This window comes from Rattus norvegicus, chromosome 6 (genome assembly GCF_036323735.1).
Source record: "Rattus norvegicus strain BN/NHsdMcwi chromosome 6, GRCr8, whole genome shotgun sequence".
Lineage (NCBI taxonomy): Eukaryota > Metazoa > Chordata > Mammalia > Rodentia > Muridae > Rattus > Rattus norvegicus.
The window spans coordinates 90,472,844-90,500,054 of NC_086024.1; the positions used below are offsets into that span (position 1 = coordinate 90,472,844).

Below are 27,211 nucleotides of genomic sequence, written 5' to 3' on the forward strand. Positions count from 1 at the left end.
CTTATTAATACTCCCTTAGGAGATAGGAGGTGACATTTAATTCTTTCTAAGGGATGGAGATAGGTTCTTACCGAAGTCCTGTGGTAATTGTGTGGATTTGATACCTGAAAGTACAGGAAGTATGGCTTTCTTCATTCTCAGCCTGTGACACTCTTGCCAAATACATATTACAGTATGGCAAGAAACCCATGTGTGAAGATTTATTGCATTCTGTCAAAAGGGATAAAGAAACTGACTCTCCCAGTATCAACCATATGAAGGATTTTGTTTTTTCAGCAAACTCTGAGGTTTGGACAGGCCTTCAGATGTTAGGGTTGGTCTTATGCGCTGTGTCTTCAGATAGTCACTTCTGTGCCCCAAGATCATGTTGCAGTTCAGATGTGGCCATTATAGTAACCAATGTGGTACCCAATAATCTTTAGTTGGGTATTAAAAGTCTAGCACCTGTGACTGGGCAGAAATGGCTAGAGAAACAATGAACTAAAGGTCTGGTCTTGTGTGAAATGAAGAGTTAGAAACACTGCTACCTTGAAGTACAAGAATTAGTGATGGATAAGTATTCATGAAACTTCTGACTATAATAAAGTGTGGTTTGAACTGATATGGAAGCTTCTCGCTTGCTGGCCATCACTCCGGGATAGAAGGTGCTATGAAAGCTGTTGATAGAGAAAAAAAATATATATATATATACCTAGAGATGTAATTGCAAGATTATTATATTGGATCTGAGGCCCACTCTCTTTGAGGCATTACACGTAACTCTAGTAAAACCTTATGGTTGGTGTTATCTTAAACCTAGGAAGGGAACTTGATACTGTGGTTTTGTGATATGGGTATGGTATTAAACTACCTTCTATATATTTTGTTTATGCCCATTATCAAATGCTACTCTTAGCTTTGATTAGAGGAACCTTAGTTTACAGTGAAGTATGATGAACACAGAGACTAAAAGTTACACAAGATGCACAGGATAAATATCAGCTGAGTTCTGAGCCCTAACCAGAATGTTTCTGTCACTTCCTTTAAGGCTTGGGGAATATTCAGAGTGGAGTGAAGAGAATATAAGAATAGATGATATGAAGAAAGACTGTGAATTACCATGCTATGGACAGGACTCAGCCATTACAGTCATAAATTCATTAGCTTTGACGATTTATACTTAGTTTATATAAGACTCAGTTTGTGGCCAGTCAGTCATAGATAGGGGAATGGATTAAGGGGCCATGTTTCTTTCTGGTGAGCTATTTGCTGTTGAGGTTTTGATGAATCCTGGAGGAGGAGAAATTATTGTCTTCAGATTTATGTGAACTGACAGGCCCACTCGATTCCACCCTTCTCTCCATGTAGATGCCCTGGTTAAACTCAGTGCAACAACAACAAAATTAGGACATAGGATCAGGTGAGGCAGCTAGCATACCATTTTCCTATCAAATTATCAAATTACCACTTCCCTAATATTCAGAATCAATAATTTTCAGAGTAAATTTGTTTTCATAAAAAATGGGGGAGATTATATGTGTTATCATCTTTAGAGTATTTTGAAGTATTAACTTAAAAACTCAATAATCAAAACTCTTCATTTATTATATATACTGTTTCTGTTCCTTGTGCTCTGCATACCCTTACAAAATTAAAATTCAGTCTATAATGCACAATATATTTCTTCCTTGTTAGTGGGATAATACTGTTTTTTTTTGTTTGTTTTGTTTTCTACTATTTTTACATTGAAACCCTTTTAACATTATGATGTTTATTTGCAGGGAGATTTCAGAATACTTCTTACTTCAAATCTTAAGTACTCAAAGAAGATTAAATTTGCCAACTACAATTTTGCCATTATATTTAATAAATATTCTAATTAAAAAAAGGATTTAAAAACTTCTGACTGCCGGAAACATTATAATTCCTAGATTGCTTATGCTATGACACATTCTCTTTTCTTGATGACAATTTATTTTGCTTTCATTATTTTCTTCTTCATGAATATACAGATGATCCAAATGGTAACAAAATGATTGAGTGCACACCTTTGCGGGGTGCATTAGATCTTACAGGCCACTTGAGTCCATTTAGTAAATTGCTCCCTTCATGCACTAAGTAGGACTCCAGTAGTCTAAAATCCTTAATGCACTTAATAACTTGGCACTTGTAATTGCTAGTGATGGTGGTGCATTTGCTTTCAGGGTTTCACAGTAATGATTAGAAAGGAAGAATTTGTGCCCAAAGAATTACATGGTTAGCTATTAGTATTATATAGGCTTTTTTTCAATTTATAATAAACCTCTCTGACATCCACTGTTAAATAATGGCTATTTCAGAAGATACTGCCAAAGATTTTGCTTCTTAAAATGCAAAGTAGATTCTTCCAAACAATGGGAGAAGCCACACGCATACTTCATTTCATGTCGTACTTTCTTTTTCTCAAATTTAATGGGATTGCCATTTTTAAAACCTCACGGAACAGGAAAAGCGTTTATAAAACACTTGTAGAAATGAAGATGTCACCAGAAAGTTTTTGCTGTAAAGGGTTTTCAAGGTTTGGAGAACTAATTATGTATTCCTAACACCAATTGTAGTTTTAAAATTATCAAGAAAGTGTATGTTAAATTCTACTACATAAAGATGGTACCATAATTAATTTAATGATGGCATCCATAGATGTATGTGAAAACCTTGTGTCATGCACCTTAAACATATAGAACCTTTGCTTATTGATTAGAATCCAGTAGCGTTATGAGAAACTAGTCAGGCAAATGGAATAATCTTCTGGTTTTTAATAGATTCCAAGTTCATAGTGATAATTGAAATTCTCTTGTTGAATCTCTTTATGAACCCTAGGAATGTCAGATTTTTCAGCTACCTACCCTCCAAAGTTGAAGTAATAATCACAATACAATTTTCTGTGTTGAGTTTTTGCTTATCAAAGGCAGACATTGATACTAAATAAGTATTTTTAGTAAATAAACTTGACTTATGGCTCATTAAGTCAACCATTGCGCCTTGTGTCAATCTTGCAGATGTACTGATCACAGAACGGGGATTCTTCATTAAGGTGCACTTTCCAAAGTATTGGTAAGTATCATGGAGATGCACTCTCTACATTCCCACATTGAAAATGCATCATATATTTTCGGACATCCTGATTTCCTGCTCTTCCATTTTTAATTCGTTATCAAGAATATAGTAGGGGTTGGGGATTTAGCTCAGTGGTAGAGCGCTTGCCTAGCAAGCCCAAGGCCCTGGGTTCGGTCCTCAGCTCCGAAAAAAAAAAGCAAAAAGAAAAAAGAATATAGTAGCCTCTGTAATTCTAAGGGTGGTTGATGTAAGATCTGGGTTTATGTTGAGGTCTAGAATCACTTGGAAGTTAGTTTGTCCTTAGAGGAACAAGATATCCATCATAATGTCATTAAATATAACTTATATTCATCCTGAGTTAGCTTTGCAGCTTGAAATGAAATTACTTTGTTACTGTTCATGTGTCAATTTCTTGCTAGAGACTGGAAGAAAAGTTTCTTCTTATTCAAGTAGAAACGTAAAATCCCTGTTTCCCCTACAATTAATTCTACTGTGGTTGAAAGCACTAGTTTCTGAATGTTGTTTTCCGTCAACTCTGTCTGGTTCTCCTTGGTTTTGTTAAAGCAATCTGATTCAGTCACAAAGATTTTGTGCAACTCATTAAACAAGACTTGTGTGCTTGATCACCGTTCTTCTTTATTGAGTCCATCATGGAGGCCTCCGTGCTTGTGTATAGAGTGGGTCTCTGTGTGTGTTGTAGGTCTGGGTGTGTGCCACAGGTGTATATGCCACAGATGTACAGGCGTCCATGGATGCCAGAAGGCGGCATCAAATCCCTTGGAGCTGAAGCTACAGGCAGTTGTGGGTTGAAAGGTGTGGATGCCTGGAAATGAATGCTGGGCCTCTCCGAGAGCAGAATGCGTTTTTCACTGCGCAGCCATCTTTGTAGCCCCTTGAATGTCATATTTGGGAATACAGACTGAAGGAAAGGCAAAAATTAAAGGAAGATTGTGTATATGGAAAAGTCAAATTGAACTAAAATTATGAATTTTCTCATAGTTTTTTTCCTTTATTCCGTTTAGAGAGAGGCAATATGACAACAAATCGGCAAATATGAGAACTTAGGTTACAATCGGGACACAGTAAACAACTGCTATGGAGAAGTAAGTGATGTATAGTTAGTGAAGAATGTCCAGTAAACCAATACACAATTTTCAAATCCCGAACACTGCAAATGCAAGGTAATAAATATTAAACTCAATATTTAACTACTTGTAATTGATCATACTTTCAAGGTTTTTTTCACTAAATTATTTATTTTTGGATGAAAAGCATATTTAAGCATATTTTATCTGTTATTTTTAAAGAAACTGTAGTTCAGGAGCCAGTGAGATGGCTCAGCAGGTTAATAACCCCTGCCACCAACACAGAAGACCTGTGTGCCCTTCCTGCAACCGCACGGTATTGGAGAAGACTGACGTCTGCAATTTGTCTTCTGAATGTGCTGTGGCTTACACATTTGCTTACACACAGAAATGAAATAAGTGGAATAAAATTTTCTTAAAAATCCATGGTGTGCTGCAGAATGTAGATGGGGACAACATTTACTCACGTTGATTTAACAATGAAGAATTACACATTTGAAATGTTTTTATTAAAATTAATCCAAGATTTTCTTCATCATTTCAACCCGATTTCACTTGTAATACATTCTACATATTTTTAAATCTTTGCTTCAACTTCTGCTTGTGACATCTACCCATTAGAGGAAAAGGAGGAAACAGGAAGATTTATGTAATACCCATCAGGTTTTAGAAGGAGAATGAATGGTTATTTTTCTGTCCTTTTTGAAACAGAATATACCTTATCTATTTCTTAAAGTAGTTTCAAATCTGACAGACAAGTGATCCTACAATCTACCCTAATACCAGTACACTTCCCCTACTAGCGTTGTTAACTTCCCCTACTCTGTACTACTTGCTACAGTTTAAAATAGACAATTTTGCTGTGAACATAGTGAAATACCTGCCCCTGTGGCATGGTGGGACATATTTTGTGTATATTCCCAAGAGTGGTATGGTATGGTATAGCTGCTTCTTCACATAGATATATTTATAATTTTCTGAGGAACCTCCGGACTGATTTCCAGAGTGTTTTTACCAGTTTGCAATCCCACCAGCAATGGAGGAGTGTTCCTCTTTCTCCACATCCTCAAAAACATGTGCTGTTACCTGAGTTTTTTATCTTAGCCATTCTGACTGGTGTGAGGTGGAATCTCAGGGTTGTTTTGATTTGTAGTTCCCTGTCACTAAGGACTTTGAACATTTCTTTATATGCTTCTCAGCCATTTGAGATTTCTCTGTTGTGAATTCTCTGTTTAGTTCTATACCCCATTTTTTGATTGGGTTGTTTGTGATATCCAGAAGCTGGAAACAACCCAGATGTCCCACAACAGAAGAATGGATACAGAAAATGTGGTTCATTTATACAATGGAATACTACTTACCTATTAAGAACGAGGACAACATGAGTTTTGCAGGCAAATGGATGGAATTAGAAAATGTCATCCTAAGTGAGGTAACTCAGATCCAAATGATATACATGGTATTGTGTGTACTCACTAATAACTGAATATTAGCCAAAAAGTATAGAATTTCCAGAATGTAATCCACAGAACTCAAGAAGGCTAACAAGGCAAAGGGCCCAAGTAAGGCTGCCTCAATCTCACTTGGGAGGGAGAAAAAAGCAATCACAGGAAGAGGGGAAGGAGGGATTGGATGGGAAAGTGGAAATGGAGTGGAAGAGTGGAAAATGTTCAGGCATTGAGGGTTGGGGGCTGGAGGGTGGGGGTGGGGAACAGGATTGAAGCCCCAAGAGCCAGCAGAAAAAAAATCTAAACAGGAAACCTCAGAAGGTAGGAGGTGGGATGTACCAGAGACCTGAGAGGTGAAGAACTCTTAGGACTCAAAGGGATGGATGGACCTTAGATGAAATGTACTACATTGCCACTTCCAGTAGAAAGACAAGGCATCAAGTGAAGGGATAGGGTTGTCATTCCATACTCAAAATCTCTGACCCAGAATTGTTCCTGTCTGAAAGAACAAGAACAAATATGGAGAAGAGCCTGAGGAAAAGGAAGTCCAGTGACAGACCCAAAGTTGGATCCAGCTCAGGGGGAGGCTCTAAGGCCTGACACTATTACTGATGCTATTGTGTGCTTGCAAACAGGGGCCTATCATGACTGCCCAATGGGTAGCTGGAAGAGTGAGATGCAGATATTTACACCCAACCAATGAACAGGAGTTGGTGAGCTCTTTGGTTGAAATAGGGAAAAGTTGGAAGAAGCTGAGGAGGAGGGTGATCCTGTAGGAGGACCAGAAGTCTCAACTAGTGTCAGGATCTCTCAGACACTGGATCACCAACCAGGCAACATACACCAAGTAATATAAGGTCCCCAACACATATACAGCAGAGGATTGCTGGGTCTGGACTCAGTCAGAGAGGATGCGCTTAACCCTTAGGAGACTTAGGGCCTCAGGGAATGGGGAGGTCTGATAGGGTAGGGGTAGAGGTGGGGGCATCCTTTTGAAGACAGGGGGAGGAAGTGTAGATGTGGAACAGTCTGAGGGTGAAGGGGGATAAAGTCTGGAGTATAAAAAATGATTAAAGATAAATTTAAAAAGAGAAAAGAATAAAAATATACAATTTTGTGGTGATAGCAGTGGTAGAATTTCTACTAGAAAAATCTTATCACAAAAATATATTTTATATATTTCCACTATTGCATTCTTAAACATAGAATGAACACAGAATTCTTAGAACCTTGTTATGGTTGGTCAGATGGCTCAGTGGGCGAAGTCACTTATCACCAAGCTTGTCCACCTAAGTTCAATTCCTGGAACATGGTACAGAGAACAGACTTCGAAAGTTGTCTTCTGCCCTCCACCTGGACACAATGTCTGGTGTATATACATACATGAATAAATACAAATCAATTAGAAGACTGAAAGCTTGTCATATCATAATCACTCCCTTGCTCATGATGAATGAATAGGTAGATTATTCATGCTTGTATCATATTTGAAAATAGTTCACCAATGTATTTTTGGTTAGACTCCTCTTACTACAATGTAATAATTGTTTGAAAATGAGGAGTGGTCTCAACATGAGGGCTATTAGTCACAAAATTCAGGAATCTTTAGCAATTCTATGTTCCTTTATAGATTGAAAACAGAATACATCATAGCCAAATTAAGATGGTGCTTTGAATGCAAGGATTTAAATTCTATAGTGTTCTTTCTTTGTATTTGTAAGCCAGTTCTGAAAGGTGCCTAATGAGGTAAGTTTTACTTTACCTAAGGGTAAAGAGAATCAGGGTTTTAATGTCGCCTTTAAAAATGGATGTATCTAATCATAGACTCTTCAAATATTGTTCCTTTCTCAATTGAGTTCACAGCATCACAGGTTTCATTAGGCTTACAGTAAGGCTACTTTTTGAAAATTAAATTTAAGTTTCACAAGTGATAATTTACTTCTGTTATAGCTTCAAATTTTTTAATGCATTTACTGTGTAACTTGTGCTTATGATTGTGCAAAATTTCTGATAGGAAAGATATGAGTGCTTTTGGAACAATTGGCCTTCATTGAGCATCACCGCATCCTTTCTCCAGAGCTGTAGTCTTTGCTCACTTTGTGATCTCCCTATTTTGGATAATATCAGTTTAACTTTATAAAGAACTTTTGGGCTAATGAGCTAGTACTAATGGTGTGAGGAAATAGAATCCTTTATTCCCAGTGTGGTCCTCTTACTTCTTGTGATGCACCACAGAAGCTGAACCAACATGCAGAGAGACAAGGTGAGCTGAGGATATTAATGAAGATAGGCAGTGAAAACCCAACAGTGCTATGGAAAATGTAAGCATATATATTTTATTAAAGATTTATTGCTGTTCATTTTCTGCCCAGAAGATTGCCATAAACATGGAGAGAGCAAAAGCATACTCAAATTGGTGGAATTAAGAGTGGACAATATCATCCACTGGATTTCTAGAGCTAAGCAGCAAGCGTAGCTCTTACATGGATGCTATATACTTCTGGTGAATATATGGAGCTTGGAGGAATGACATCAAGAGGAAAGAGAAACCAGAAGCAAAAGAGTAAAGCTCAGTGTGACTGACTGGTAAAGTTTGGATTATGCCAGAAATTTATCCTGTCTCATATTTATCTCTCAACATTAAAGACTCATCCAACTTTTATAATTATAGAAAATAAACCCAACAAACCAAATACTATTATTAAAAGTAATTTTAAAATCTGAAATATTTTGTTTGTTACTGAATAGTTATGTCAGTGGTTTCCATTCATAGAGTGTATGGCATTTCAAACAGCACATTGCTCTTTGATTAGTAGAAAATAACATTTTCTTTATATTAAAAGTATAAAAGAAAATGTATTTAAAGGAACAATCGGGCAGCAGATATGTTGTGAAGTCACTTGAGGACTGATGTGGTATTCTCTATGGGTTATTCACAAATGATAAGTTTGTGACGTAAATGCAAATTAACATTGTCTTAGACCCTCTGAAACTCTGACTTGATAAAATTTCTCTCCTCAGTTTCAACATTGAATCAGTGCACTAGCCCTATCTATTTGGAACAGAATAACCTAATGGAATCAGACACAGTACTCAACAAGTTGGTAGTCCCTTTTGGAAGAGAAATCACAGAAAGAGATTATTCTTCCAGCTAACTCATGTCATTTCTTTAACAAGATCAGTGTTCTTTTGCTTAAATCAGTTAGTCACACCAGGTTGTCAGTGAAAGTGTATCAGAAACCCATCTTTTAGACATTTTTGCTACTAGGCATTTCATATTAGTAACCATGACATGTCCAGTTTTTTCCTTCAACCCGGGTTCATTGCTAAGGATGGATGACAATGTCAAAGTGTAAGCACCAAGTCAATATCTAATGTAACTTTACACTCCTATGGCCAGGTGTCACAGGGGATTCCAGTTAGTGCTATCCATTCTCAAACTGCTGTACACAATAGCCAACACTGAGATCAGTGTAAAGACTCCAGTTGTATGAACCTCATTTATGCTGATACAAGCTTCCTCAAAATAACATGAGTGTGATTCAATTTGTTGAAAAGAAATGTTTCCTAATTTTATTTCTTGAGAATGACTATGTGGCATACATATTTGATTCCTTGCTAGGACATTAAGTTAGTGCCTAAGAAAATAACTAAATTTATTGTCTTAAAATCATAAGAAAATTGAAATAAATCTGCAACTACAATTTTCAGTAAAATGCTGAGCAATATATACATATAGGCACACAACTGGTTGTACTTACTTATGTGCACATTGTGCAAACAGGGCATCAAGCATACACACAATCATGTACCCGAGATGCTCTCATAAGAGCATTCATTCTTTTTCCAGTTGGTGTCTTTTCTGTTTTCTCATCTTTTAGAATTTAAAGCAATATGTTTAATGGAACATAATACTTCTTGTTAAATGACTGGAACTCTCAAACTCCGCTAGTGTGGTGATACACTTTATATCTGTAAATAAATAATACTATGAAAAGATGAGGGTATATAACAGTGACAGACAACCCTCTGGCTTGAGTTCTAAGTCTGCTAATAGTTGCTCTGACTTATGTAGTTCAATAATGAAATGTTCAAGTTAACTGATTCATACAATGAGGATTATTTTTCTATATTATACAGGACTTCCAACAGTATGTTAATATTTTATTAAAAAGTTTGTATAAATTGAATCATATAAACATGAATGATAGTAAATATAGCAATGAAACAAATGATACAGCAGGAGCAATAAATTCTTTATTCTGTACATTCTGATATACAAATTTTTCTTATTTCTTGAATTTTTAAATATATGTACACATTTTTATTAGTTTGGTTTCCTACATATTTAGTTAAATTTAACAAATATTAGTTGAGCACCTAGTATACACTAATCCCTGATGCTGTCATTGCAGGGAACATGAAATAGGAGATAATGCCTGCTCCTGTGGAGCTTACAGTCTTCACTAAGGAATAAGAAATTACCAATTAGTCATACTATAAAGCAAAGTATTTATTTTGTAAAAGAGATACTAAAAGGTGATATGGGTTTTAACAAAATTATCAGGTAAAAAGCCAGCATTCGACATCTGTTTTAGATTAAACACATCTCCCCCTGTCCCAGGAACATAAACTAGAAGACATCCTAAGCTTGAAGACATCACTTAAGTCCAATTCAAAGAGTTTAGAAAAAGTGAATCCATTCTAGAGATAGTATTCTTTTCTGTAAAAGTACACTATATTGTGGTATGGGAAGTTATAACTATTTTTTTAAAGTGTGGCTATATATGTAGGCATTTGTACTATAGTCAGTATGCAATAGGTAGACAGTGAGGATCCCTGAGAGGGAACCAGTAGCCTTGAGGTGCCATATTCTTGTTCTGATCAGTGAGTGGGACTCTATTCAGGAATACCAACTTAATGGGATTATGATGGTACATTTGAGAATGGGGCATAAAGTCAGAGACATAAGTTACCATGTTGCGACAAAGTCCGGATCTGTGTAGACAGAGTGGGGTAAGAAAGGTCAGAGACATTTGAAATGGAGGACAATGATGATCAGACTGAGGACATGAAGGGAATGGAGTCCCCGATGACTCAATGGGTTCACTCACAGTTAGACCTAATTCACGGGTAAGTGGGAGATGGGGTCATGGTGGCCATATCAACAAGACAGTGTGCAGGAGAATTTCAGAATTCAATTTTTTCTGTTTTTTTAAATTATGTGAAGATTTTTATTCATGTCCTATTAAGACAGACTTACTTGTAATGTTTTTAACTAATGATTCAGATGAAGATACTCTTACAAACCTGGAAAACAGAAGTTTGTAAATGTGTTTATTATGAGTGTGCACACACAGGTTACAAACACATCAAGCTGTTGGATGAAAATTTGTTTTTCTGGGTTTCAATTTGTTTCTAGTGATGGGATCCAAAGAAGGTCTAAGATTATTTAAGGAATCTTTTGAAACACAACATTGTAAAACTTCTTTTCTTAAATATGAAGAGGAAGCTATTTCTTAGGATTCTCAATTCAGGGATTTCACACTAACCTCATATCTGTGTTTTAAGATACGAAGATCAGAAGAATAAGGTCAATTTGGAAATCATCTACTGAGCTAAAATTCTTATACTAGGTGAGTTGGAACATGACAGAATTAACATAGAACTTTTGGAATGTTTATGGTTGAGTTAGAATAACATGCAGCATGAGACAAAACAGATAATATCCCATATCATCTGGAAAGTTCATAAAATGCTGTTGACATATACTGGTGTTTTAAATCTTACAATTGAAAGTGTGATGAATGGAATTACTGGAAATAACATGATGAAGGGAACAGATGTCAGAGAAAAATCCTTGGAATTGGCTTCTGAGAGACCCTTAAGTGGCAAAAGCAATCATTGACACTGTTTTGCTCAGAAATATTTGAATAAATCATAAGCAAAAAAAGTGTGCTCCACCTGGCTTTCTGGTGCTCAGACAGTATTAAGTAGGTACTCATAATAAAACACACCAGCATTCAATTAAACTTCAGAGAAATGTTATAAGGGAAAACTGAGAGTGAACATGCAATATAAACTGATTTGATGTAAATGCTGAAACAGAATTTTGAGATATATGTATTCAATGAGAGCAAGAAATGGAAGCCATGTTTAGGGTTAGGCACAATAGCCTTAAGGGTATAGAGGCCATATTAGAGACCTCAGTTTCCAAAATGAAAAGAGAGAGCTGCTGTCAGGAGGGGGAATGGTAGAAAGTAGATCAGATAAACATTTTATTACTTTAATAATTCTGTCCTTAATTGGTGAGCAATGAGAATCCATTAAAATATAAAGGAAACATATTTACTTGCTTATATTGTAAGACAATCAACTAGTCTACAATGTGAGGTATGATGCCGCGACAGGATATAGAAGTCTACAAGAGGTCTTGTTTCTTAGCAAGATTTCATAGTAACTCGGTCTACAGTAGGCACATTGGAGATGAATAATGACAAAATATATTTAAAATATACTCAAGACGCAAAATTCAAAAGCTGTGCTAATGGGTTGAATGTACAAGGTGAACAGTGAGGCTCGTCAAGGTTGATTCACAGGTGTTTGTCAGCGACTCTGTGCTGTTTTAGCTATAAGGGAAGCTGGAGAAGTGGCAGGGTAAATGAAGAAAAAATATTGTATCTTTATTTGTCAGGAATAGTGATAAACCTAATTTTAGCCATACAGTCTGTCTTGGTTTCATTTCTGACTGACTGTAAGGATTGCTCAGATGGTTGGAGGAAACTAGCAGTATGTATCCATGAAATATGTTTCACTAATTAAGATAGTTTTTGAGTCCACAGAAAGGACGTTATTAGCACACATCCAAAATCATTTGAGCTATCTGGGCCATAAAGATGAAAAGAAATGTAGTGGGACTGTGGACTGCTTTATGTTCAATGCGCTGTTTCCCAGGAAGAATAAATACAACGAAAAGTTTATAATTGAGACCCAACAAGTAATTACTGTACAAGTGGGAATAGATAGACACGTAAAAAATGGTCTTAAAGACTGTTTTAAATATGTGCTCTCATAGGGATCAATATCTTTCCCAGCATGCATAGTGTTCGTTATTGCCACTGTTTATGTATACATTGTCATTTTCAATACCTTTTAAATGTGATTTTCACTTTTTTATGAACAATTAATTTTTCAAACTCAAACTCTGTATTAAGTGTGTTTCAATAAATACAGAATATTCTGTTTAACTTACTGTAATTCCTCTGTCAGCGGGTATAATTATGGACCATTTTGTTTCTGCTTCCATTGTTCTAACTAATCCCTAAGACATGAACAGGAAATTGTGATGTTCTTGCCTGCATTAAACTTCTGTATAGAAAATAAAATGCTATATTTTCAGCATACCTGAATCTAGTACAGAACCTCCTTTAGATAAGACTCTCCCGATATACACATGAATTCCTCCATTGATAACGAACCATGTCCTCGTTTTACTCTCACCCCCTCTGACTTTTTCTTAATTCTAGAATAACATGTTTAATACTAGAGGAGGTAGGGAAGACAAGATAAGTCCAAACAGACAAGAGGACAGAGGAATAAGACAAACTTATTTTGAGTAATATATATATAATGTTAGACATGTATATAACTAGACTGTATATAGTGAAATTTTGGAATATTAATAGATTAAAAAGAGCTCTGCTTATTTTTTGAAAACAGAATCTTGGTACTCCAATCTAAGCCAGTTTTCAGTTTGAATTTTCTAAAGCTGTCTTTAAACCAAAAGGCAAATTTTATCATGATGGTGTGATTCCAGAAGGTTCCAGTAGAGATCTGAGGAATTGAGGAAAGGAAATTAAGGTAACTGATGAAAAACTGCTCTTAATCCAAGGGCACTGTAGATGGTAAACTTGACTCCACTGGGGAACTCTGGAAGGTTTCAAACAGACATAGTTGTCCTCCCCAAGGCTGGCAGCTTCCAGCTGTGTTTTAGGGCAGTTTGTGTAGGAAAGGTGGATAGGGTGGAGCGTCGTTTGTTTGTGGCAGAGTGGCTGATGGTGGCTGGTACAGGGCAGAGGGTGGGCACTGTCAGAGTGAAAGGCAGCTGGTGGCAGGCATAGGGTTGGGAGAGGAGTGACTTGGTTGTGAGCAAGTGGTTGAGAGTGACAGGTAGCAAGCATGAAGTAGAGTAGGTGGGGCATCTAAAAAGCTTCATAAAACATTTTGAACTACCATCATGAGTATAGGGACGGGCTCTGAAGAAACCTCTCCATTGTCAGTCCTCAGACTGGAAAACATTCTCTTCATTTGCCTTTAGAAAAGTGAAAATTAAAGCCAGGATTATTGAAATGGAAGAGCAATGACCATCAATGCTTTTGAGAATATACTAAATAAGGCATTAATTCATTGGGGATAGGAATAAAAGATGGCAGGCAACCCTGGAGGAACTTGTAGTTATTTATAAAACCAAATAGGCAATTACCATATAACCCAGCAGATGTCTTTAAAGACATTTATTATGAAAAAGAAACAACAACATTTACAAAAATAATTTGGACAAGAATGTTTTTTTCTATGTTTTTGGTTTTTGTTTGTTTTTTAAATAGTCCCATAATGGAAACAACAAATTCCTTTCTTTGGGTGAATGCTTACACAAATCGTCCCGCAGCTAAACTATGCTACATTCAGTAATGAAATGTAAACCTACTGATCAATCTTCATAGAATTATGGTGAGGGAAGAAACAGCTACCATGTAAAATTGCAATATCATTTCTATATACTCTTGCAATGACAAAATGAGAGGACAGTGGTTTCCAGAAACGCAGCATTGAAGAGACTCCTGCAATTGAAATACTGTGTTTGACTATGGTAATGCACACCTGAATCTTCTACAGAAGTGATAACATAGCAACACACACACACACACACACACACACACACACACACACACACACACACAAGCATAATCAATACTTGGGAACATGACCAATGGCTCTGGCTAGCATGAGGGGTGAAGTTGTAACACTTTACTGCTGTTTTGCAGGACATTCTTTGAAAAAAATAGAAAAAAATGTATCAAATCTTTGTATTACTTGCTACTAAGTGCATGTGAAATTATGACCCTACAGATTTAGATTAAAAGAGGTTAATCTTTATGTGCAGAATATAAGCACGTATATAAATATAGATATTGATTTTCAGCTTCTCCTTATTCAATAAAAATAGTTTAAATTTCTTAAATTTATTTTAAAGTTTCTTTTAAAATAAACATGACTATTCAAAACTCCCCTACAAGAGAATTTTCTTAATTTCTGGGCTAATGTAATTCATGTAGGCTTAAGAAAATATATTAAGATATTTAAATCAATAAAATATCATGGAAAATTATTCATTGTCTATGTTTAATGCAAAGCAAAGAACAGCAAGAAAAATTATTTGTGAAAATAATTTTCAGAGAAATTGTTTAAAATATGTCACCTTATGTCAATATCTAAAAGTCCAAGACCACTGTAAATACTTAGTTAAAATTGGTCAATTTATTTAATTAGAGTGTCATTGAGCAAAGAAAATATTATTGAAATATTGCCATATGTGAGTAGACATTTGTGTGAATACTTGTTACATGTCAATCAGGGTTCGAGTCATGGTTTACATATATGAACTTCTTAGAGCATCTTCTCCCATCCATAAACAAGGGAAATGTGGGAACTTATGCAGTGGACTCTAGGCTACTATTATATGTATGTATATATATATGGAGAGAGAGGGAGAGAGAGAGAGAGAGAGAGAGAGAGAGAGAGAGAGAGAGAGAGAGAGAGAGAGAGAGAGACTGAGTAAATATTGTCCTTACAATAATCTTCTTGCCTTATACTTTCAAGAAGTAGTGGGGGTAAAATCAGAATATGACATTATGTTCTGCCCACAACATTGATGCTTTTCAAACTGTACATTAGATAGATTGGAATTATTTCTTTTAAAATTTGAGTAAGCGCTGCATTTGTCTATGTGATGTATGTAGATGTTAGTGTGTGTATACACGAACATGCAAGAATGAATGCTTGTGTGTGTGCACATGCATTTGGGTCAAAGGTGGACATTATCTTTCCTCAATCACTCTTTATCATTATATTTTGATGCAGGATCTTTCCCTAAACCCAAAGCACATAGATTTGGCTAGGCTGCCAAGTCAATGAATTTCAAGGATCTTCCTGTCTTCACTAGCCCACTGTGAAAGTATCAGAATTAACTAAGTGTTTTAAGTACTGTCCCTCCCATTCTTCTAAGTCTGTGGACCCAAAATTTCCTCCTGCTAAAACCATGGGATCTTAATTTTCAAGGCTTGTCTCCAGAGATTATAATTAACATTAGAATGTGAGGCCAACTGTTTTCTGAGTCATAGGGGTTTTACTGTCAGACACAAATACAATGACTGGTCAATTTATACATAATGCTATGTTTCAGAAAGAAAAGAAAAAGTATTGCCTTAAACTTATTTATTTACTTATTCATTTATTCATTCATTCATCTATTTATTTATTTAGTGTGTGTGTGTGTGTTTGTGTGTGTGAACGCGCGCACGTGTCTGTGTGTGTGTGAATGCTTTATGCATACAAATGCCTGCATCGGTGGAAGAGGAAGTTGGATCTCTTGCAGCTAGAGTTATAGGCAGTTGTTAGCTGTCCAACAATGAATGCTGGTAACTGAACTTAGGTGCTATGGAAGAACAGTATGCACTCTTAATTTCTCAGACATCTGTCCTGCTGCCGCATTACTTTATTAATTATAAAATTCAGGTTTTGTTTACAATTTGCCGTCATTGAAATAGGACTGCCTATTATAACTGGTAGTATTTTATTATTACCAAATAAGAGCAAATCCTTTTTTTTTGTAGTACAAAGAGTAACTGTCTTAAATATGCTAGTGCATAGAGGGTCACTAGATAATAGACTATAGAACCATCTTTATTACATGTTTATTTAAATCCTGGACTGCAAATGATATTGTGTTTAGTCATGTCATAAGAGGCATAATGCTGTATAGGGAATAGGTTATCCATGTATGTATTTTCACATAGCTCATGAGTGAGTAATTAGTGTTTAGGGCTTATCGTAGATGAAATAACATATCTGGAATTACTTTGAAAATGACAAATCATGTAAATAGCATGTGTGTGTGAGTAAATAATGTTGGAAAAATGGGAATAATTCAAAAGGCTTATACTGAAATACGAAATGTGTGCAAGCTGACATACAGGTGATTTTCAGTAAGAAAGTTTTTCTTTATAACCCATTAACACATTGAGACGTAGCAAATGGCTCAATGATGCTCTGACATCCATAGTTAAAGCTGTTTAAGTGCTTTCCAAACTCTATTTCCATCAATCATATACCATATTACAGGGTTGCCAGGTCTTTATTTTACAGGAAAGAGAGAGGGTTGTAGGGACATAAAAACAGAAACTCATATGAGAAATTGATGAGGAGTTTAAATAGAAGCAGTCTGTGATGGGACTTGATGAAAGACATATTCAAGTGACATGTACTCTAGACTAGTCAACAGCTTGCTATGAATTCGCATCAGAATGACAAGATCCACATATCAGCTTAGTTGATCTTAGATTAGGCAGAAACAAAAGAAGAGAAAGGTGTGCATATAGTCAAATATTCACAAGAAGTTATTATAAATATTTTAAAGGTTTATTTAATTCATTAAAACTTTATTTTTATTTTATAGCAATGTGTACCTATTCAAAAACATTTAGTTGATAAATTTTCTTCTCTTTTCTACTGATGTGGATAGTGTATTTTAGTTCATTGTAAGATACGTTATCCATAGACTTTCTTGGTACTCATCTCTCTGGGAACCACTGTGAGTTTCATACTACCATCCTCACCACTCTGAGATAGCTTGAGCTGTCTCAGAAGCCTTCCTTGCCTGTAACTCCATCTACCTTGTCTGTACTGGGTATGAAGCCTCACCTGTTCTTGGGACAACTATGGAAATAATGTATTGGACAGTGTGTGCCTTTCTTCACTTTATGCTTCTATTTCTTGTCCCTTAGCTCTTGCCAGAAAGTCCACTGGTTGACCTTTCTAGTTTTCTACTTGAAAGGCTGTGTGGATGGACAACTGTTACCCTTTAATAATAGGACCTGGCTCTGCGAGGTGTTTATATCTTGAAAGAGGCCAAAATAGAGAAATCACAACTAAGGGCACAGGATTGGACTGGTGATTAAGAAATTACAAGCTTCATGGAGCTTACTGATTTGGATCAGTGCCCATCCAGTACCCTCAATACCTCAACACTGTAAAGGCCTTTGAGATACTTGCAAAATTCTATGGAAATCATTTAATTTGAAATGATTCCACTTTATTAAATTCATTTCATGAGAACTTAACCAACAATATGTTTATTTCGTTAGCAAATTTTAACACACAAACACCCCAGCATTTACTTAAGTGCCTTATTCTGCTGCATAAGACCCATTATCCCATTCTCTCATTTTGAGTTCATTGACTTGCTAAATTGTGTAGTCTAGTGAATTTAGATATGTAATATAATACAGAAACAAATTTAAAAGGATGTGAGCTATCTCTTCTCAGTACTATTTTGATTTCAACTCTTTGTTTCTTACCTTTGTACCATTTATTCTTTGCCATATATTTTCAGAAATTTCTTTTTTGGGGGGTTTGGTTTACATTTGAGATGAGGTCACACTCTGCAGTGCAGGCTGGCATAGAACTTACTGTGTCTCTCAGTGTGAACAGAAATTGTGATGATCCTCCTGAGTTCTATCCTACTATTTTTTACAATTTTGTTTTGTAATTTAAATTATCAATTGTGTCTGAAAATGAAAATGTTTGTCTCATACTGTATTTACATTTACTAGGTGACTGGAGCCTAGAGCAAAACAAAAAAAAAAAAAAAAAAAAAAAACCCTAGACTTTAAATCAAGATGGAACTCATATGTCCTCAAACAAAGCTCATTTAAAAAACTATAGACCCTAGAAATTATCATTCCCCTGTTTATTTTGGGCTTTCATAAACATGTAATTAGTCTAATTTGCTCTAGGTTAATTTCTTTGCAAAGACAATATCAACATTTGTGTTTTACCTGTGCTGGTCTTATGGTTCATGCCTCTAATTTTAATTTTATCTTATTTTATTTTAATTTTACTTCATTAGCAAATTTAAACACATAAAATGCCTCGTTTTAGGGTGTTAGACTCTGGAAGATCCAGAGTTCAACACATGCCTCCCCTATAAAGTGAGTTTGAGTTCAGTCTGGGCTATATGATCGTCTGTATCAAAAAAAAAGAAAGAAAGAAAGAAAGAAAGAAAGAAAGAAAGAAAGAAAGAAAGAAGGAAGAAAGAAAGAAAGGAAGAAAGAGAAAGACAGAAAGAATGAAATAATAATATTGCCTGTAAAATTAAAAAATGCCAGATATTTATGTTAAAAACAAAAGTTTTTCAATAATTGGATTTTCTTCTTTTCCTAATACACACGACATACATCCTGTTTGTAAAATTTCAATGATTTTGTCATTGAAAGGTAAATGTTTTGATTGTTTCCTAATCTTTTGAATTCAGTTCAAATATAAGTTAACCAGTAATAAATTGTGCTACATACTTCCTAGAACCCAGACTTATACCTTACCTCCTTTCTATTGTAGATAATAAAGACATGGATGGGCAGCGTCGCCACAGATAAGGTCACAGTTTCTTCAGAGAAGTAAAAATACATAAAACTAAGGAACAATTCCTAGTATCTTAGGGAAAAGTCTTAAAATCTACAAAATGAATATTAACTTCAAACAGCTCATGGAGAATAAACAGTAATTTAACACAGATTAAAGAAACAGTCATTTAACACAGAGTGAACGAGTCATTTGGAGAGAAATGACTTTCAAAAACAATTAATGGGTTTAAGTATTAATTATATCTCCATTTCCAAATGCTCAAGGGTTTACTTAGAGGAATAATCATAGCAAAGGTAACACACAATTAAGCTGAATAGGCAGTAAGGTAACAACAACATGTCATGATTTTCAGAATTACATTTACACTTAGATTCTCACTCATCACTGCAGATCAGTGTATTTAGCTGACAGTGTCCTTGGGAACATGTGATTAAAACAATGTCTCTGAATCTGTTTAGCATCATCCAGCTGCGATCATTACATCATCCAGCTGCAATCTTTGCATCATCCAGCTGTGATCATTTCATGTGTCATATAGAAGCCTAGCTGATACACCACATCATAATACCACGATTCTTAAATTACATCGGTTCAGAAAGATTTTAGTGTCTGGCAGTCTAATACAATAGAATAAAATGATCTATCGCAAAGGATGTAAAAATCAACACAAATCTTGATAGTCTAATTGTGTTCACTGTAGTAGTGAGTCTATAAAGGCTTCTTAATTGCAAAAGAAATCATGGTACTTTAATTTTAATTGCCATTCTAAATGTCATTCTTTGTTTTTTTTTAAGTTAAATACTTATTGACAGCAGAAAATTTCCCCAAACACTAATAGAGTATTTAACATAATTTCATTTATTGAAAAAAATTCCAAGGAAAATAACATACAGCTATCTGAAACTATTTGGAAGAAGGAAAATATCAAAATGTAAATTAAGTTCAATCTAAATTTTATGGTCTCCAATGTTTTATATAAATTTAACACAATGCATATTTGATTAAACTTATACATTTAAATATACTGGTGAGACTCAAGAAATAAAAAGGGAAGCCTGGAGCGCCAGGACAACAATAAAGAGCCACAAGAAAACCAGCGAAACTACCAAGCTTAGCCCTACTCATAGAATTTCCCGACGCTTGAAAAATAAGAACACATTTCAAATAAACTCATGGAAAATTAGTACTGTTGAAATTAAATTCAATCAGTTGCAAATATATCCTTGAGAAAACTATTGCAGTTTCTACCCAGAGTTTAACCTCAGCCCTATTCCAAATTTTGGATTCCAGTTTGAGATTCTCAATATGGGTTCAGAGCAGTGAAACCACTGCTCACAGTCTTATTAACCTTCAAACGGCCATATGCTCAAAAAGTAATTCCTATAGAAATGTGGAAGCTTTACCATAATTTCTCACTTCTATTCCAACAGACATTAAGTAATCCACTAGGGACTTTCTTGGCTGTCATGCTTCCCATTATAGTGTCAAGCGTTTATGTTTTTCACTGCTCACGTAATAACATACACAATTGTATGTAGATATACTATGAATATACAACAAACTTTCTATGAGATTTGAGAAAAAAATCAAATTATTTTGTAGCAATTTTCCTTCTAAGACAGTAGAAAAGGACAGACATTCCTTTCTAAAAACAATGCTAAGAAAATGAGTTAAATGGGCTAGCCACAGAGGGAATGCTGTAGGAAAAGCAGCAGCTTGGGATTGAACCCTATGACTTTATTGTTTTCACAGAAAATGCAATAACTCCTCATTGAGATCAACTGCCCAGTTGCAAGAAGAGTACACCCTCTGCTTTGTTGAGACACGGCTGAATGTCGTATTAATTTAGAATGTATTTGGGGAAGGTCAATTTTTTCCAGTTTAAATGTCTATTTCAGTGGCCCTGATATTTGAAAGGCACAGAAAAAAAATGTTCTGTAATAAGGAACATAAATCACAAATTTAGGAGGATCATTTGAAAAGTTTTTCCAAAATCAAATCAATTTATCACAAATTTAAAATTACCAAGAGAAACAAAATTAAATGATTCTGAGTAATACCACAGTCATGTTTAGAGTCTCAAGTATAGAAATGAATGAATTATTATTCAAATTACACATTTCATTGGCAGATAAGTTTATTATTATAAAGTATTTAAAATAATATTGCATGTTTGATGAAAAGTTAGTACAGCTGTAATTTATATTTTATCATATGTCCAAGTAAAGAATGGAATTATTTTCACTGTATATTACATGGTATAACAGACTAGTTAGGTCCTAATTCAGATATAATCCATTGTTATGCTGAGCCAATTCTGGGGGAAATGTGAAGTGAAGTGCCACTAGTGTCAAGGTCCACTGCCTGACATTGTAACCAAGCATCTATCAGTTCTCTTAAAGGAACTGATCATGGGCCAAACTCATGATCTGTTGAATACAAGCCCTATGGAACCTGGGAGCACAGCAGACCAGGGATACATATTTCCAGGATGGAACTATAAAAACACAAGACAGAAAAGTAGGTAGGAAATGGAAAAGCAGGGGTAGGTATGTATGCAAAGCATCTTTAAAAAAAACATTTTAAAAGAAAGGTAAGTAGGTTATTTTTTTTCAAAACTGCATAGTCCATGATTATTTATACATCTGATAAGTGTGATTGGGCAATATTTTTTCTCACTCTTAGCTCCCAAGGAAATATCATATTTGGCATTGTTTGACCATTCTGGCAACTTTCGTCAAAGTGTTACATGTTCTTACTCAGGTCTTCTCAGCTCCCGTGTGCATGTTCATATCACTACATGAGAGTGCTGCTAACTGCAATGAAAGTCGACACAACTGTAGAAATGTTAGCCTGTGAAGAAACATCACTGAACCCATGAAAGTGGTACCACTCCTAACTAACGCGGATCAGTTATTGTGAGTAACTGGAGATTACACAGCATGTTGTTTCTCCCAAAAATAAAACCCTGATTGCTAAATGCTTCCCCATTAAAAAAAAAAGAAGAAAAGAACCGAACAGGCCTCTCAAATTATATGCTGACACATTAGCAAAATGGTAAGGTGAAGGTGGCAGTGGGTGCAGTTCTGATAAACATAACAATGTTAGGAATGGGAAGGTGTTTAAGGGTTCCACCATCATTTCTTCTACTAAAGACAAGGTGATTTCACAATGTTTCCAGTTCATGTATCCAACTCATTTAGAACTTTCCACAGTTTTAGCCATTTACTTTCATTAAAGCAACTGAGCATTTGATCTGATGTAAAAACAGTGATTATGTTGATTGGCGAGTCTAAATGATGTGACTCTCATGTGAGAAATTGTGTTTCTCTCCACCTCTCTCGTCCACCTGCTCTCACCTCTGATAGTCCCGTGTTCGTCACAACCATCTGCAACTTCTTAGAAGTTTAATAAAAATTAATTTTGAAGTACCAGCCAGTTCTCTTTAACTTCCAGAGTGTGTTCTCTTACTATGTGAAAATTTAGGAAAGATTTTTACGTTCGATAAATGCTTTAATGACACAACTGAAACTTTCATATCGACTTCTTTGCTCAGGATAACTGAGAAGGAGAAAAAAAAACTAAGTTATCTTGAAGTGACATGTATGCCTTCCGATATTCAGAATTTAGGGGTCTTTTTCCTTTAAATTCATTTACAAAAGCCTCACTCAAATCAACTTAAACGTAATTGAAAGAAGATAACAAGTCGAGCCTCTCTTTAAACAGAAGACACGTACTGTCGACCTGGCAGAGAGAATGCAAAAAGTAAGACCTAATGAATTTGTTTTTTACTCGTCCTGGGTAGTGCAGAACTATTGTTGGTGGCAATATGGCGGACATGCAGGTGAATGCAGATCTTTCCCATGCTAAGTGCCCAGATATTACCTACTGTAAATCTTTGATTTGAGAAACTAGATGGATGACTTGGAAATTTAAAAAGGATTTTCAATATAACTAATTAATTAAAATAAATTAGGTTAATCATTTGCCTCCTTTGTGTGATTTATGGGACACAGGTTATTTTGATTCTATCCCTATGTAATTATTCTGATATGTCCCCTTTTGAGCTGACTATGAAATTTGATAGTAAATTTCCACTTGTATTTCGGTTTGCATTTTACCTACAGAGGTACAACATTTTAACAGGTTTAACAAAAATAAAAGGAGAATACATGGTGTGTTTTTTTCAAATTTGTTCCTGCAAACATTAACTGTGTATGAAGAACTGAAGATTTATCCCAAGATAATAAAACCAGTAAATTGCATAACTAATCTCATTAAATGAAAGGGTGACTATTGCCCAACAAACACACACACTGTTTCTCATACCTTACCTGGAAAGAGGCTTTATTGAACAGAGCTGTAAAATTATATTTTAAGTTGAATTATTGAATTTGCACAAACATCTCTACAGTTGTTTTAAAAAATCAAGCTTTGTCATTTCCACTACATTTTGTTGTGCTTTTTATATTAATATTTGCAAATGCTGCAATTTAATACTTAGATCCCAATTACTTGCATAATCAGTATTTTTTTTAAATCCTGGGGTGTTGAAAGAACAGATAATAATAATATTCTTCTTTAGACAAAAGTCTTTTTTAAATGAAGTTAAAAGTTGTGATAATTTAAGGAAAAAGATCTTCAAATTGTCATAACCAACAGGTTTAAGTGAAATTTACAATGCATTGGAAAACTGGCTGGTTAAAGTTATGGTTTGTCCTCAGGTAGCTCAAAATCATTTTTACAGGTTTTTGTTTTTTTGTAAAAGTGTTTTTTAATCTTGTTAAAATAATAAAATAATATTTCACAATTTGCACAGAGTCTGACTAAAGGGCAGAGGCCTATTCCCCTCAGTGTTTAGAATAAAGGCAGATTTTTTTCAGGCCCAGTTCCGCGGCAGAGTTTGTATGCACGGCAATCGCAAACATTTCCTTGTTCCCTCTAAAGGCAAAGCCAATCTCATTTGAAATGGAGGTTAGAGTAAAAAATCACTTCTGTGTTTTACCACCTTCTGTGCTAAGTATTATCTCAACAACCTTTTGCTCTGGTTGACCCATTAATAACCTGGAAGAAAAAAGTGTTGCTCCCATGTTTGGTCTCAATGGAAGTTACTTTCTATGGACATTAAGCCGAAAGGCCATGGCTGTCTAGGAGGTGAAACAAATAATCTTGTCTGCGTAGGTTTACGCAGCACGTCGGTCCTTTCTTCTTCAGAAGCGGCTAGGGTGTCTTGCCTGTAATTTGCACATTTAGGCTGTGTCGTCTGGTTACAAAATAGTTTTACACAAACCATTGTTAGCAGTGCAAGCTTCTGAGTTGAAAATTATTCAGGCTTGTTTCATTGAAGGCACTTGGTTTCCATGGCAATTTATAAAAGATGGTGGTTTGGTTTCTTCATAGGAACAGATGACGTAGTTTGGGTGTCAAGTGGCCGCAAGCAAACTCCGATAAGCCTGTGTAATATGTAAGCCCAGGTTTACCATCCTGGATAGCAGTGCATGCAAAAAGAGACATCATACAGTTATCTAGCTTAGCCATGGGAGGGAGAAAAAAAAAGAAAAAAGAAAATAACTACAACAAACAGTAACAACAATAACAACAACAACGACAACAAAACCCAAACAACAGTAAAAGTAGGGTGGGGTAAGGCGGGCAGGGATATGAAACCTTTAAATAATTCCGAGTTTGGAGTATTTTCAAGGAAGGGTAACAGCCAAGGTAAAAGGGCCTACATTTATTTAATTCTCTACATAAAACCTTCTTGAAAGGAAAATAAACGCCAGCTCTCCACGTACCCTGTTTACAGTGAGGTTTTTGTTGGCAGGCCATTAGGTTTCCATGGTAACAAGCAAACTATTCATTTGAAACAAAACCAGCCATGACTTTGTGCTTTGACGAGGATTTCTATAGCTCTTTTTCTTCTTCTTCTTCTTTTTCTTTCTTTCTTTTTCTTTTATTTTCTTTTTCCAGAGTTCAACCAGATGAAGCTGTAATCATTTTAGCCACAAAAGCACCTGAAGGGCTCTTTTGTACCCAGGCCAAGAATATCTTCTATATGTAGTTTGGAATAAGTTATATTTCCAAGATGTCTTTTTTTTATCCCCAGTGCTTAAAAAATGTTGTTCTTATTATTTAATTTTTGAGTCAGTAGTCAGTGGAGGAATCTTTGGTAGTTTGTTTTTTCAGTGTCCATTTACAAAGACTCTTTCTTCATGCCAGTGCCTGGTGAATCATTTATAGCCTCTGCCAGGATAAGGTCACCTTCGAGGGCTTAAGATCGAGATGAGGATGATAACTGGAAAAAGCCATATATGAACTAAGATCCCAACAGCACCATCCACGGAATCTAGAGATAAAGAAGATAGGTACCCAACACTGACATTAAGGCCATAAACATTCCATGACGCCACCAATGCAGCGTTTCTGATCTAAAGAAATTTAAACCGAGGAAAATAATTTGGGAGAAAACTAGGTTTTGCATTAGATGTCATTTTATTTTGAAGGCATGCAGAAGGAGGAAGCAGGCTGGATCTGCGGTTATCAATATGGCAGACACATATTACTGTGGGTTTACCAATTTAAAAATCCCATCCATGAGAATGTTCTAGAGCATGGCAGCAAAAGCGAGGCAGACTTTCCCAGCCCGTGACTATGCTCACTCCTGCTTTCTCTTTTTTCTTTTCCCCATTTGGAAAGTTTACCTCAACTTATCAAATTGCACCTATTTAGTTTTGATTAAATATGAAAATGCAATGTAGGCATGGCTTTCGTCTAGGGTAAGGTTAGCTTCGCTGAAAGTGAGGTGTGAACAAGCTCGCAGCTTCTGAATAGTGCATGATTCTCTCTGTTCTAAGCAGACTGTGTTCATGTGGGTGCCGCTGAGCCTTTTCTGAAATAAAAACCCAGGAAGTTTTTACAAAATGTGTATCTTCAATGCTGAGTTTCATAACAAATGACCACAGCTCATTGCCACTTTTTTAAAATTTTCAACAATGCCAAATAATGGAGTTAATTATGCCTATTAAGCTGTAACTGCATTCTTGACTTTCACTATGTAGACTGTAATAATTTTTCCATAAATATATTGGGTTGAAGAGCTCTGGTGCATCGAACCCTTTAGCCACATAGAATTTCAATACACTTTGAATATACTAAATTATTGATGAGTTATTTGTGGAAATTTAGCTTGATTACTCCCTCATTGTGTGATCATAGAATTGAATTTTCCAGATAGGTCTAAGAAAATATTGAAGTTAAAATGCATTCCAACAATGATTCTGAATACATGTTTCAAATGGATAATGTGAGATGAAGACTTAGGGGCCCAGAATACTTTATACATATCATTTTATATTTATTTTAAAATGGGCCTGAAATAAAAACTTGAAATTTAAGACTCCATTAATGTATAATATAAACTATTCTTAGATGAAAATAAAATTATTTTACAAGATCATGGGGTACATATGAAGTAGATCGTGTCAGAATAAATAGTGCTATTCCATTACTAAATTCACATACTAAATTTCCATATAATTACATCTGTAAAAAGAACAATATTAGCTCTAGAAAATTCATATTTCAGCTATTTGGAGTTAAAGGCACCTCTGCTACATAACTGACTATTATGTTTATAGATTTGTCAAATATTTTAATAAAAGTTTTCCACCCCCTGACAAAATAGCATAACTTAATAAATTTTAAATCTGTTTTTTAAAGTCACAGTGATTTAGTCTTACATAGAATTAAGTAGAAATTACTATCATTTTGTTGCTGAAAATATAGCCACATTGCACTTGCCATTTGATTTAATCATAGCATGAATGATTCAGTCAAAAATAAAGTTTTAACTAAAACTAAACATTTTCTGTGAAATGGAAACATTTTACTCTAATAATTGTT

General features: G+C 35.3%; 1 protein-coding gene across 4 annotated transcripts in view; it reads right to left on the reverse strand.

Annotated features, from left to right (window-relative positions):
- Positions 1–9,843: 9,843 nt before the first annotated feature.
- Mdga2 (MAM domain containing glycosylphosphatidylinositol anchor 2) overlaps positions 9,844–27,211 on the reverse strand; it is an 864,098-nt gene continuing 846,730 nt past the window's right edge. The window contains exons 17-18 of one of the 4 annotated variants that reach the window (XR_001838168.3): positions 25,105–25,655; positions 9,844–24,762 (exon numbers count right to left, since the gene is read on the reverse strand). Coding sequence is in view for 2 of the 4 variants with exons in the window: in XM_008764688.4 (XP_008762910.2) it covers positions 25,567–25,655 (89 nt within the window). In the remaining 2 variants the exon portion in view is untranslated. 4 annotated transcript variants of the gene reach the window in all.